General features: G+C 43.6%; 1 protein-coding gene across 3 annotated transcripts in view; it reads left to right on the top strand.

Moving 5' to 3' along the window:
- BST1 (bone marrow stromal cell antigen 1) overlaps nt 1-13,812 on the top strand; it is a 31,531-nt gene extending 17,719 nt beyond the window's left edge. The window contains exons 8-9 of one of the 3 annotated variants that reach the window (XM_058723042.1): nt 1,993-2,052; nt 12,574-13,812. In XM_058723042.1, coding sequence (XP_058579025.1) covers nt 1,993-2,052; nt 12,574-12,679 — 166 coding nt within the window. In that variant the 3' untranslated portion in view covers nt 12,680-13,812. Of the gene's footprint in view, nt 1-1,992; nt 2,053-2,130; nt 2,570-12,573 lie in introns of those variants that run through there. The other 2 variants (XM_058723045.1, XM_058723044.1) reach the window with 2 other exon arrangements.
- The last annotated feature ends 351 nt before the right edge of the window (nt 13,813-14,163 follow it).

The following is a 14,163-nucleotide window of genomic DNA, read 5'->3' as shown; positions in this document are numbered from 1 at the left end:
CCTGTTAGGCAGGTGAGGGGGGGGGTTACTCAAGGGGAGGAGGTGTGGTCAAGGTGAAGGACACAGAACAAGATGGAGTCGGCCGGCATAGGACCCCCCTTTCAAACTGACTGAGCCACCCAGGAGCCCCTCTACTATAGGACCCTTCCTTTCTTAAAGCACCAGATTTTATTTTATTTATTTTTAATGTTTTCGTTCAAATTGCAGTCAGTTAACATACCATGTAATCTTAGTTTCAGGTGTACAATATAGTGATTCAACACTTCGATAGAGCACCCAGTGCTCATCGCAACAAGAAAGCACCAGATTTTTGTATATTTTTCTTGAAAGGCAGTTTTTTTTTTTTTTTTTTTTTTTTTTTTTTACTAAAACTGCTCAATGATGGAGAAAATTGTGCCAAAATGTTCCACATGTGAGACACTTTGCTTTGGCCCAGAACTCCCTCGAGGAAGTTGTCTTTGTAAGTCGTCAGGCCACGTATGGTGACCCAGGCCAGAGCCCAAGGTCTCCTTCCCTGCCCATGGCTGTCCTCAGGGACTTAGCCTGCTGTCACTTGCCCTAGTGTTGTCCCCACTGATGCTGGCCTTCAGGGCTTTTCCCTTGCAAGCCTGGGTCAGCTCCCCTTCTCCCACTTCTTTACTGCCCACGGGCTCTTGTGTTAAGGTGGGGTTTTGTTTTGCTCCTGGGGCACAGGGGAGGTAACAGAAGGCTTACTGAAGGAGAGTCACAAAGGGTAACAAACCAAACTCCAACCCAGATGTAACTGAGAACCTGCCCCATAAAATTCAGGTGATGTTGTCCTCTGTCCTGTGGCAGACGGAAGTTCTCTGTCCTGTGGCAGACGGAAGTTCTCCCCAAGATTCTTGCCAATTCTGGCCACATCTTCTCTTGTCATAGCCTCTCTTGCCTCCTGGTTGCTTTCTGTGAGCGCTGTCTTGGGCCAGACTCAGTGAAACTCAATGACTTTGGAGTGGGGGGCATGAAGCCACAGCAATAAACTACGGTCATAGCAAATAGCTGTGTATCGTAGACTTTACTGGAAAGTAGGCAAGCCTTGGGGAGCAGTAGAGCGTACACACATTTCCTGTTTCTCCAAAGTCCCTTCCAGCCACCTGGCCAGGGAGGGAGCCCCTGTTGGCCTGACTCCTACCTAGTGTGCCCTGTGCTCCTGTTACCCGGCTCCTCTCTTCACTACTGCTTTCCCTGCCCTCCTGGGACGCCACGTCTCCTCCCTCTACTCGTGGAGCCAGTCAGCTTTCTTTGTTGCTGGAGCCTAGGCAAAGGCCATCACCCATGTGCTTCAAGTCCAACTTTCTGGCCAAAGAACTTATCAAGAGGATTTTCCAGGCAAGACTGTACATGCTTGCTTGGGTGGTTCCGCGCTTGGGCTCTGGAGTGAGCCTGCAGGGTTCGCATTCAGCTCACATTCCGCACCACAGCCGTCAGTGTGTGTTCTTGGGCCAGTTACTCTGATCAGCTTTCTCACCTGTAAACTGGAGATGGTATTAATACCTGCTCTGTTTGGTCTTTGTGAGGATTAAATGGCAAAGTCTATATAGAAAATCTCATCAGGGGCGCCTTGGTGGCTCAGTCGGTGAAGCGTGAAACGTCGGCTCAGGTCATGATCTCGCGGTTCGTGAGTTCAAGCCCCGAGTTGGGCTCTGCGCTGACAGCTCAGGGCCTGGAGCCTGCTTCGGATTCCGTGTCTCCCTGTCTCTCTGTTCCTCCCCTGTTTGCACTCTGTGTCTGCTATTTCTCTCTCAGCAATAAATAAAGATTAAAACAAAAACAAATAAAAAAATCCATCATCCAATTTCTTGGTATGTAGTAAGTGCCTAATAAATGCTGGCTAATATTTTTAAAAACAAACAGTTTGTGTTCTTTTAGGTGAGAGACTTTGTATCCCCGGTACTTTCCAGGCATACCGTATATGTTTGATGAGTGAGAGTCATTTAAATAATCCCTTAAATATTATTTCTTTTCATTCTGTAGACCAGTGAAGCTCTTAATGTGTGTGGACCACAGCACTCATCCTGACTGTGCCTTAAACTCGTAAGTAGCTGTCCTGCCCCGACCTCCTTGCCTCCCCAAGATAAGCGGGACTATTTTTAGACCACTGATGAATTGCAGTATGATTTTACACACGCGCCCTAGAACATGTGGCTGCGGAGGGAGTCCTGTGCTTCTGCACTGAGCGGCTCGGGCTCTCTCAGCGGCTAAGATGGTGCAGGTTTGATGAACACCTGCCCAGGTGAGCTGAAGTCCATACCATCCGTTCTTCCATCTGTAAGGGGAAAAGAGTACCCTGGCTGCTGCACATTGTGCTGTGTGCGTCACATGGAATATTTTGTCCATTTTGGGGCGCCTGGGTGGCTCGGTCGGTTGAGCGTCCCACTTGGGCTCAGGTCGTGATCTCGCGGCCCGTGGGTTTGAGCCCCGCGGGGCTCTGTGCTGACAGCTCGGAGCCTGGAGCCGGCTTCGGGTTCTGTGTCTCCCTCTCTCTCTGGCCCTCCCCTGCTCGTGGTCTGTCTGTCTGTCTCTCTCTCAAAGATGAATAAACGTTAAAAAACATTAAAAAAAAAAAGAATATTTTGTTCAGTTTCCTAACTAGTCCATTAGAAAGAGAGAAACAGACAGACACAGAAAGAGAGAGAAGGAGTGCTCACCATCCCCACAGAGCTCTTGTCTCCTTCATTTAGTACGAGAACCCTCGCATTTCAGTTGGGCTCACGGCTGCCAAGAGCAGCGAGCGTGTTTCCTGGCTTCCCTTTGCGCTGCGGTGGGGCGATGGGCGCGACTCCACGTGAAAGGAAGGGACCTGTCTTCCCTGTGTGCGTTCCTGCCTCCCCATGGATGGACCTGGGCCACGCGGTGGGGACCGCCCTCAGCTGGGCACGCAGAGCCGCACAATGGGGGAGGCTGGGTGCTCCTGACCGTGGAGCTGCCGTGTCCGCTCCGGACTGTTCCTGGGAGGGAAGTAACGAGCAGATCCCACCATGACAGCATGTGACCCTGGAGCTGACCCCTCAGAGGAGGCACGCAGTTTTCTCATCCTCTCATGAAAGAGCAAGAATGTCCTATGATCCTGGGTCCTCACTTGCTTCATGTGGAAAGGACACCCACCGTCCCGTCCACGCTGCTCAAAGACCTTCAAGGTTCCTGTGACCGATCCAAACTTCTAGTCTGGCCTTCTGGGTCCTTCACACTCTTTCTACACAAACCAACCCCCAACTTCTCACCGGGAACTTTCCTGCCCACAGACTGTGGACACTGAGCCTTTGGGCGGCGGTAAGAGCACTGTGCTTGGAGTCCCATAGCCTGAGGTGGGCGGTTTTCTCAGGCCCCAAACGAAAAATAATGGAAACCACCTCACAGGATTGTCGTGGAGATTGAAGAAAGCAACAGGTGTATTAGCCCCCCACCTCCTTTCTCGACAGGACACTGGAAAGACTCTTAAAGAGCCAGGCCTGGGCACAGGGCCCAGGTTCCTCAAGTTCAAGTAGGTAGGGCATCGGTCGAAATTCTTGTCTACAAGCATCACACATCAGCTCCAGGTAGTTCAGCAGAAATGGGATATATTCAAAGATTTTAAGGCACCGCACAGAATCTTCCTGTGAGAGCCGGGGAAGCGGGACCAGAGTCCAGGCCGAACTCTGACCCAGAACTGTTGGAGGGGAGCCTGTGTGGGTACACACAGCTCAGAGAGTACCTGTGCTCACACCTGGGTGCTTCTACAATCTCTGCCACTGCAGCCCCAGAGTGCTGGTGCCTTAGGCATCCTCATGGTTAGAATAGTTTACTTTTTAAGCTTATTTATTTTGAGAGAAAGAGAGAGTGTGAGTGGGGGAGGGGCAGAGAGAGAGGGAGAGAGAATCCCAGTGCACTCAGCAGAACCCAGTGTGGGGCTTGATCTCATGAACCATGAGATCACACCCCGAGCCGAAATCAAGAGTTAGACGCTAGCCAAATGAGCCACCCAGGTGCCCCTAGACTAGACGTTGGGGGGCCCTGCTGTCTCAATCCACTGTGCTCCAGTGGGGACAGCTGGTTGGCAGAGTTTGGTCATGTGTCTGTGCGCTAACTGCAGGGCAGGGTGCAAAAGTGAGTATCTGCTTTAAATCCAGCCTCGTGGCTTTAAATCTCACCTATATGCTGGTGCCTCCGGAATGAATGTCTCTAGTCTAGGTCCTGTACGGAACGCCATACTTGCATATTTAACAGTCTACTCAGTGTTTCCACTTGGATGGTCTAATAGGTATTTCAATCTCAACACATCCCAAACCGAACTGAGTTTACCTGCTCTGGTAGGCCGAATCATGGCGCCTAACGATACCCAGTTGTCATCCTTGGAATCTGTGACTATCACCTTGTATGGCAAAGGGACTTTTCAGATGTGATTACGTTGAGGATCTTGAGATGGGGAGACTATCCTTGGTTATCCAGGTGGACCCTAAATAGAATCACAAGTGTCCTTATGAGAGGGAGGCAGAGGGAGATTCGATGCACAACACAAGCAGGCAGTGTGATCATGGAAGCAGAGATTGGACTGGTGCACCTTATTTATTTATTTATTTATTTATTTATTTATTTATTTATTGAGAGTGCAAGTGAGCAAGGGGCAGAGAGAGAGGAGAGAGAAGCGGGGCTCACCTGAAGTGGGGCTCACCTGAAGCGGGGCAGGGATCCAGCTCACCCGATGCGGGGCTTGAACTCACAAACCGTGAGATCATGACCCGAGCTGAAGTCAGATGCTTAACTGACTGAGTCACCCAGGCGCCCCTGGAAGGGTGTACTTTAAAAGGGCAGGGAAACCGATTCTTCCTTCAGGAGGCTCTCCGGAACGAAGGAGCCCCACTGACACCTTGACTTTAGTGTGGTGAGACTGGTTTCTGACTTCCGACCTTCAGAACTGTAAGAGAGTAAATGTGTGTTGTTTTAAGCCACTGATTGATTTATTGCAGTGGCAACAGGAAACTAAGACACCTCTAAACTTGGTCTACCCAGAGTCTTCCTTGTCTCAATTGATGGCAATGCCCAACTTTCCCCAAATCCCCAAATGCCTGTTCCAGAAATCTTGGAGCCGTCTTTGATTCCTTCCCTCCTCTCATGCTTTACCAGAAAATTCCACTGGTTCAACTTACAGATTGATGGAGTATGCAGTCACCTACCAGAACCAGGCTGGCCAGCAGTCAGCTAGATTACTTAGCGGGCCCTAATGAGCCTTCTTGCTTTCACCTTGTTCCATCCTTCATGGCCTGTTTGAGGCCCAGCTGCCATTTTAATTGTTTATTAGGGAAACTTCCAGAAGTTCACAAAGTATAGAGTGTAGTTCTGTAACTATTCAGTCATGGGACTCGTCGGCTCACAACTCTGCAGTCACTCCCACATCGCTCAGAGTAAGAGCCAAACAGCCTGCTCTGGCCCAGTTCTCTCCAGCTTCTTCCTTACTCCCTTCTCCTTTCTGTGCCTCAGAGTGGCCTCCTGGAACATCCCAGGTGCATTCCTGCCCCAGGGCCTTTGCCTGCACTGTTTCCTCTGCCTGGAAGTCCTTCCCCTAGCTGTCAATGGGCTAACTCTCTCACCTGCTGTATTAGCTTGTATCTCACCTCCAGGAAGTTATCCTGACCTCGGTATTTTAAATTACAGCCTGCACCATGGACTGGCTCTGTGAAACCCCTCCTGTGGCTCTATTTCTCTTTTTTATGATGTTTATCAGCTTCTGACTTATTTGCTCATTAAGTTTATTCTTTTTTTACACACTTTTTTCTTAAAGTTTACTTATTTTGAGAGGGAGAGAGAGAGCAAGAGAGAGCATGTGTGCATGCAAGTGGGGGAGAGGCAGAGACAGAGAATCCCAGGCAGGCTCCACACTGTCAGTGCAAACTCACAAATGATGAGACCATGACCTGAGCTAAAGTTGGATGCTTAACCGTCTGAGCCACCCAGGTGCCTAAGTTTATTCTTTACTGCCTATCTGCCACCTGTTAGCACATAAGCCCCAGAAGGACAGAGACTTTTACCTGTTTTGTTCACTGATGGATGTTTCCCAAGAGATTAGTATGGAGCCTGCAACCTGGTAGGCACTTGGGGGGGGGGGGGTAGAGGAAGAAGAAAGAAAGAAAGAAAGAAAGAAAGAAAGAAAGAAAGAAAGAAAGAAAGAAAGAAAGAAAGAAAGAAAGAAAGAAAAGTAGAAAGAGAGGGAGAGAAAGAAAGAAAGAAGAGAGGGAGAGAAAGAAAGTGAGAGAAAGAAAGAAAGAAAAGAGGGAGAAAGAAAGAAAAAAGAGAAAGGGAGAGACAAAGAAAGAGAAAGAAAGAAAGGAGAGAGGGAGAAAGAAAAGAAAGGGAGAGAGAAAGAAAGAGAGGGAAAGAAAGAAAAGAGAAAGAAAGGAAAGAGGGAGAAAAAAAGGGAGAGAGAAAGGAAGAAAAGAGAGAAAAGAAAGAAAGAGGAAGAAAGGAGAGAAGAAATAAAAGAGAAAGGAAAAAAAGAAGAGAGAGAAAGAAAGAAAAAGAAAGAAAGAAAGAAAGAAAGAAAGAAAGAAAGAAAGAAAGAAAAAGAAAGAGAGAAAGAGAGAAAGAAAGAAAGAAAAAGAAAGAAAGGGATTGGTTTCCTCTCTGTGGAAGTACGTGTTTGAGACAATGTCTCAATCCGGCCAGGTAGCCAAAAGGAATGACAGATGTCCTAGGGAAGTTGGAGACATGCCTGGTGGTAGCAAATGTGTAAGTTCCAGATTTCGATTGCAAAAAACAGAAACCGATGGTTCACTTAGGCGGAGAAAAGGGGAATAAGGTTGTGGGAGGATTTAGTGGCCTGGGCAACCCAGTTTGCTGGGGACTTCAAAAGGCCTGGCCGCGTAGGCTCCTTAGCGTTACAGTGTAACTCGGGTCTTTACAGTTTTACTCCGTTTCCTTAAGCAGACTGTCAACTTTATACAGATACAGATCACGTAAAGTTTCTTTTTGTAAAACCACTGGGCCCTCCACTGCCATTCCTGAAAGAGGCAAGTGGTGCCACCCTGGCACCCCGTGCCTCAGTTTACCTCCTCTGCTGCAGGATGTGCCGGGTGACTGAGGGTGGCTCTCCTTACCTCTCCCAGGCCTTTCTGAGGACTTTGGGTGTGTCGGGCTTCCAGTGAGGCAGTCTGGGGTCATCATCTTGCCTCCTGATCATGTTCCTGGAAGGTGGGCAATTTGATCCCATCAGTGATGCTGAGGGGGCTAAGTGATCTCTTAGAGTCATTCAGGACTGGCTAGAGCCACGCCCAGAATGCAAGTTCGTGTGTCAAATCCTTGTTTTTCCCACCAAACCACACTGCCTCAAAATGTCCCTGTGGTTCACATCACAGCAGATAAGGAAGGATTTTTAAAAAAATGTTTATTTTTAAGAGAGAGAGTGAGGGGGAAGGGGCAGAGAGAGAGACAGGATCCAAAGTGAGCTCTGTGCTGAGAGTGGAGAGCCTGATGTGGGGCTTGAACTCTCAAAAGTATGAGATCATGACCTGAGCCGAAGTCAGACGCTTAACCAACTGAGCCACAGGCACGCCAGGAAGGGGCTTATAGTCCCTGATCTGTTCTTTACTTTGTTTGGGCATTCTTTCAGTGATTGTTGAATAGATTTATTTATGTCAGTTCTTTCCCAGTTCCATTGAATGTCAAGAATAAAACCCTCTTGGCACATGCACCCCAATGTTTATAGCAGCACTATCAACAATAGCCAAAGTATGGAAAGAGCCCAAATGCCCATCGATGGGTGAATGGATAAAGAAGATGTGGTATATCTGTAGAATGGAGTATTACTCGGCAATCAAAAAGAATGAAATCTTGCCATTTGCAACTATGTGGATGAAACTGGAGGGTATTATGCTATGCGAAATTAGTCAGTCAGAGAAAGACAAATATATGACTTCACTCACATAAGGACTTTAAGGTACAAAACAGATGATCATAAGGGAAGGGAAGCAAAAATAATATAAAAACAGGGAGGGCAACAAAACATAAGAGACACTTAAATATGGAGAACAAACAGAGGGTTACTGGAGGGGTGGGAGGGGGGAGGGGCTAAATGGGTAAGGGGCATTAAGGAATCTACTCCTGAAAACATTGTTGCACTAGATGCTAACTAACTTGGATGTAAATTAAAATAATAATAATAATAATAATAATAATAATAATAATAAAAACCCAAACCCTCTTTCACTCGTTGCCAGATTTTCCTCCACTCTCATTGCCCTGGAAGGAATTTTACTGATCTCTTTTTTAAACAACTTCACTAAGAATATTGATGGATAATTTGCAAGAGATGATCCCCAAATGGCAAATATGGAGAATGAGTTCCTCCTTGTAGTAGTAATGAGATATAATTTTTTTAATGTTTATTTGTTTTGAGAGAGCACAAGTCAGGGAGGTGTAGAGGGAGAAGGGGACAGAGGATCCTAAGTGGATTCTGTGCTAAGAGCAGTGAGCCCGATGTGGGGCTCCAACTCACGAACTGAATGGCAAGATTATGACCTGAGCTGAAGTTGGATGCTCAACCGACTGAGCCACCCAGGTGCCCCAAATGAGATATAGATTTCATGAGGTGCAATTTTCACCACAATGTCTTTGACATACAGTGGAAAAAATATTTTAAAGATGTTATTAAATGCTTGATGCCATTATAAGTTTGTAAATTGCTTTGGGAGAAAAATTTGACAATATGTATCAGGCATTATAAAAATATTCATAATTTCTGACCTTAAGTCAGACCTTAGGGTACTTCTGGTACTCTCTTCTAAAGAAACGATTCAGAATGTGGGCACAACCTCTATGCTCAGAGATGTTCACCAAAGCATTCTTTATAAGACTGAATCAGAGGTAGATATCCAATGAGAAGTGAATGGTTACATCAAAGGGTTACATTTACTGGAATAGAATGTAGACATTGTATGTAGATTATATCTCCGTAAAGCTGGGTGGGGGAAACAGTGATAGGATAACCATACAGCAATATGGAGAAATTCTCATGAACAATTTCTCATGAAAAAATATGTAGAAAACAATCTTGTAGACTCCAGTATTGGGCAAAAATTCAGTACAATGACAATACAGGATTGGTGAGGAAATGAGAAAACAGACATACTTATGTTATTGAAATAAGGACTCCTTGTATCAATCGAGGTCAAGGAGAAACATCAAAAGTCTCATCTTGGTCGGAATTCTCTGTCCAAAATGCATTGTCTCTCCTCCCCCCACATACCCTAGGACACAGAAGTGGGAAATCCAAGCTCAACTTGCTTTGGAATAGTGGAACAAAGGACTTTTAATCTACAAAGGTTTAAAACGGAATATATAGCTGTTAATATAAATCCAACTCATATTATTAATAGTTTTGTGGAAAGTTGGGGCACCTGGGTGGCTAGGTTGGTTGAACATTCGACTATGGCTCAGGTCATGATCTCATGGTTCATGGGTTTGAGCCCCATGTCAGGGTCTGTGCTGACAGCTCAGAGCCTGGAGCTTGCTTCGGATTCTGTCTCCCTCTCTCTTTGCCCCTCCCTTCCTCGAGCTCTGTCTTTCTCTCTCCAAGATAAATCAACATTAAAAAAAATAGTTTTGTGGTAAGTTTAGGAAGAACTTGCATTTTTTGGTATTTAATTAAATTTGGAGCATTTTAGAGAATTTAGCATATAAAAATAGCCCTGTGATTCCAAATATGTATGTAACTATTAGCTGATTGTAGACTTGGGTTTTTTAATGTTGAAAGTTATAAGAGATTTTACTTTTTAGCCAAAATTGGAATGTTTAAGAGAATTAAGATGAAATTTTATACCTTTATTAGATTTACTAGAATCAAGTGTTTGAGAAGGTGTGGCTCGTTTAAAGTCACTTGAAGTATTTAAAAAAATGTAACATTTAAAAAAGATAAGTTTAAAATAATTTAGTCTAAAATAACCTGAGTTAAAAATATTCAAGGAAATTTGATTAAGTATGAAATCCCCTTAAAACTTATTGTCAGAGGCACCTGGCTGGCTTAATCTGTAGAGCATGTGACTTTGGATGTTGGGATAGTGAGTTCAAGCCCCATGTTGGGCACAGAGATCACTTTTTATTTTTTAATTAATTTATTTATTAAAAAAATTTAATGACTTATTTATTTTTGAGAGAGAGAGAGAGAGAGAGGGAGAGAGAGCATGAGCAAGGGAGGGGCAGAGAGAGAGGGAGACACAGAATCGGAACAGGCTCCAGGCTCTGAGCTGTCCACACAGAGCCTGATGCAGGGCTCAAACCCATGCACCATGAGATCATGACCTGAGCTGAAGTCAGACGCCCAGCTGACTGAGCCACCCAGGCACCCCAAGATTACTTCAAAAAAAAAGTTATTATCAGAGGTCCCTAGGTTTTTTTATTTTGTTTTAAAAGTAAGCTTTAAGCCCAATATGAGGCTTGAACTCATGACTTTGACATCCAGAGTTGTGTACTGAGCCCACCAGGCGCCCCCCGCCTAGGTTTTTAAACAGAAAAATATGACTCGTAAGTCAACTAGAAAAATGTTTGGAGAAATAAGGTGTTTGAATTTATAAGCTTAATAGCTAGAATTAATTTTTAAAACCAAAGTAATTGCAAATAGTGTTTTTTCTTTGCATAAAAATTGCCCTCAAGCACAACCTCATGTGGACAGGAAAAGTTTAAGTTGTGACAAATCAATGCCTAGAACATGAAGCCAGTCGTGAAAAGCAAAGGAAAACTACGTGTTTCTGGGTGTGCGCGATAATGGATGTCAGTGATGAAACGGTCTAAGGAGATGAGCTCCAAATTGCTACCAGTGGTTACTTCTAGAAAAGGCAGTGAGAACTGAAAAAGGGTGGAGACTCTTATTATGACTATGTTTAGTTCTGTAATATTTTATTTTCCTAAAAGAATAAAAATAAGTATACCCTTGGATTCGTTAATTATTGTAAAGAAAAAAAAATTTTTGAGTAAATCAAGTCTGAAACGTGAACTGAATCAAAAGTGCAATTGTAGTAAATGTCCAGCAGGGGGAGCCCTAGTACAAACTTGTGGCTGCTTGAGGTTCCTTTATTCCATTTTTATTAATTTGTTTTTTATTTGAGTGTAGTTGACACACAATGTTACATTAGTTTCAGGTGTACAATATAGTGATTAGACAGGCTTATCCATTATGCTATACTCATCCCAAGTATAACTACCATCTGTTAGCATATAACGCAGTATCATTAACTAAATTCTCTATGCTTTTCTTTCTTTCTTTCTTTCTTTTTTTTCTTTGTGACTTATTCATTCCATAACTGGAAGTCTGTATCTTCCACTCCCCTTCATCCATTTTGTTTTGCCCATTCTCCCACTCTCCTCCCCTCTGGCAACCATCAGTTTGTTCTCTATTTACAGGTCTGATTCTACTTTTTGTTTGTTTATTCATTTGTTTTGTTTTTCTTTTAGATTTACATATAACTGAATCATATGCTTTTTGTCTTTCATAGTCTGAATTATTTCACTTAGCATAATACCCTCTAGGTCCATCTATGTTGTTGCAAATGCTAAAAATTTCATCCTTTTTGTGGCTGTGTAATATTCCTGTGTGTGTCTGCATGAGCACGTGTGTGTGTGTGTGTGTGTGTGTGTGTGTGTGAATATCACATCTCCCTTATCCATTCATCCATCAATAGGTTGCTTCCATATCTTGCTATTATAAATAATGCTGTAATAAACATTAGTGAATGAGGGGTGACCAGCACTCAGATGGAGTCCCAGACCATGGGATAAATTTCCAAGCCAACATTTGATGGTTTCATGATTTAAAAAGATGTATCTTTGAATTGGTTTTTAAAAATTCAGTAATTTCTGTTTTAAAAAATCCAGTCAGTGGTCAGACTCTATTTGCTATGACAAGTCCATGTTTTGTTTATGTATTTATTTTTGAGAGAGAGAGAGAGAGAGCAAGGGAGGGGCAGAAAGAGAGGGATAGAGAACCCAAGCAGGTTCCGTGTAGAGCTCGACGCAGGGCTCAAACCCTCGAACTGTGACATCATGACCTGAGCTGAAGACTGATGTTCAACCAGCTGAGCCACTCAAGAGCCCCGACCAGAGTCCACTTTTTTTGGCCGGGTCCTCTCTTGGTGTCTTTAAGTCAAGATAGGTTTTTCCATGCCAGTTAAACTCTGACAATGTAATGTCGATCAGTAGGGAAGTTGGCTAGGTTTATGGTATATCCATACAGTAAGAATTCATCCATGAGGAAGAATGAATTAACTCATATGTACAATATGAAAGTATGTCCAAAATATGATGTTAGGGGAAAAAAATTACAGGTTGCATTTGTACTCAGATGAAAGGGTGTGTGAAGGTGTGTGTGGGAACATGTGTAATGCATGCATACGTGTTACGTTCCTGGGAAGACAGTTCAAACCGTCAGCAATGATTCTCTGTGGAAAGCAAGAATGGGGGAGTCAAAGTCACTTTTACTCGTCACTTGTTAACTTTCCGCACTATTTCAATTTTTTTTGCGGCATGCATGTGTATTTTTGACAGTAGGCGTTGCACACAAATACTGAAATTTTCTCTTTCCTTTTTAATTCACAGAGCAGTAACCTCCACTCGAAGAGAAGCCCCACCCCTCTGTGCAGAACAAGGTGCCAGCCTCTTCATTCCTTTCTTAGTGGTTCTGGCTTCAGTTATTCAACCGTGACTGGAAGCCCAGCTGTGCTGCCCTACCATCCCCCAGCCCCGAAGCCCGCCCTTGCACATTCCTCCGTCTTGTTCTGTGCGTACCAGGTGGTTCCACTGTCTAAAGAAGCTTCCTTCTGGGAAAAAATGTTAATGTTTTCAATGATACACAAGCTCGGGATTTCAGAGACAAGAAATTAGTCTAGTTCTACTTAGCAGGTTAAAATTGCTGCATTAGAATGAAAGCAAGTTATTAGTTTCTTGTGTCATATTGTATAAAGCATTGGGACCCAGACTATTGTTACATAATAAAATATTTTTAGAAAATTCTAGTAGAATTAGATTTTATATTTTTTCTGAATTTTCCTGTATCCCCTGTGGGGCACACTGCTTGCTTATTGATAGCTTAAGATATATATACACTCTATAAATGTATATATATTTGGCGTGCAAAGATTTATGAATAAAGGTGTTCACTTAATGGTTATGTATAATGGGGAGGAGAAACTCATAATGTCCAATAATAGGGAACTGTTTTCATATGGTTTGGTATATCTGTAGGTTAGAATCGCGTTCAACTGGTAAAAGTCATGTTTACCAATCCAAATGTCCTTCAGCTGGTGAACGGATGGGCTCACTGTGGTACATCTATACAATACTCAGCAACACTCTCTAAATAGTCAGAAAGAAAATGTTACATGAGTAACACTCAGATGTGCTAATACAAGAAGCCAGACCAATAGGCGACATACTGTATTATTCTACTTATATGACATTCTGGAAAAGGCAACACTGTAGGAATGGAGAATAGATCAGTGGTAGCAAAGGGTTAGGACTAGGGGGAGGGGGTAACTACAAAGGGGTAGTGTGAGGGAATTTTGGGGGAGTGAGAAACTGTTCTGTATCTTGATTGTGGTAGTGAATCTATGTCTTTGTCAACACTTAGAACCGTACATCAAAAAGAGCAAATTTCACTGTGTGTAACTGAAATGTTTTCAAAGAACGTTTAATGATACAGAAAAATGTCAACAATAAGTACAAGAAGCGAGATATAAAACCTTCTAAAATATAATACAAATTTAACAAATTCTATTATGATATGCATATTGTAAACGAATGAAAGAAAAAGTAATAAACTCAAAGGCAGAGCAATTATCTCTGGGTGGTGGTCTTATCAGTGATTCCTATTTTTGACTTTGGCATTTTCGTGTTTTTCGGATGTTCTCTAATGAGTATGTGTTACTTTTATAATGAGAAAAGGAGAAATCCACACACATATACACACACACACGTATCATACGTGTGTGGTACTTTGTCTTGACACAAAACATTTCCAGAAGACAAAAATAAAACCAAAAGCTTGTCACAGACACTTCTCTGTTCTCCTTATTCCTTTTCTTACCTAAAGCATGTGTGGGGGTTTCAGACATGAGAACTCCCTGATTCTGATGCCCCAGTACCCAGAAACAGGCAGCGGGAGCTCTTTCACTTCCTGCAGGGCCTGTA

The sequence above is a fragment of the Neofelis nebulosa genome, chromosome 3, assembly GCF_028018385.1.
Source record: "Neofelis nebulosa isolate mNeoNeb1 chromosome 3, mNeoNeb1.pri, whole genome shotgun sequence".
NCBI lineage: Eukaryota > Metazoa > Chordata > Mammalia > Carnivora > Felidae > Neofelis > Neofelis nebulosa.
This window is presented reverse-complemented; position numbering and strand designations above follow the sequence as displayed.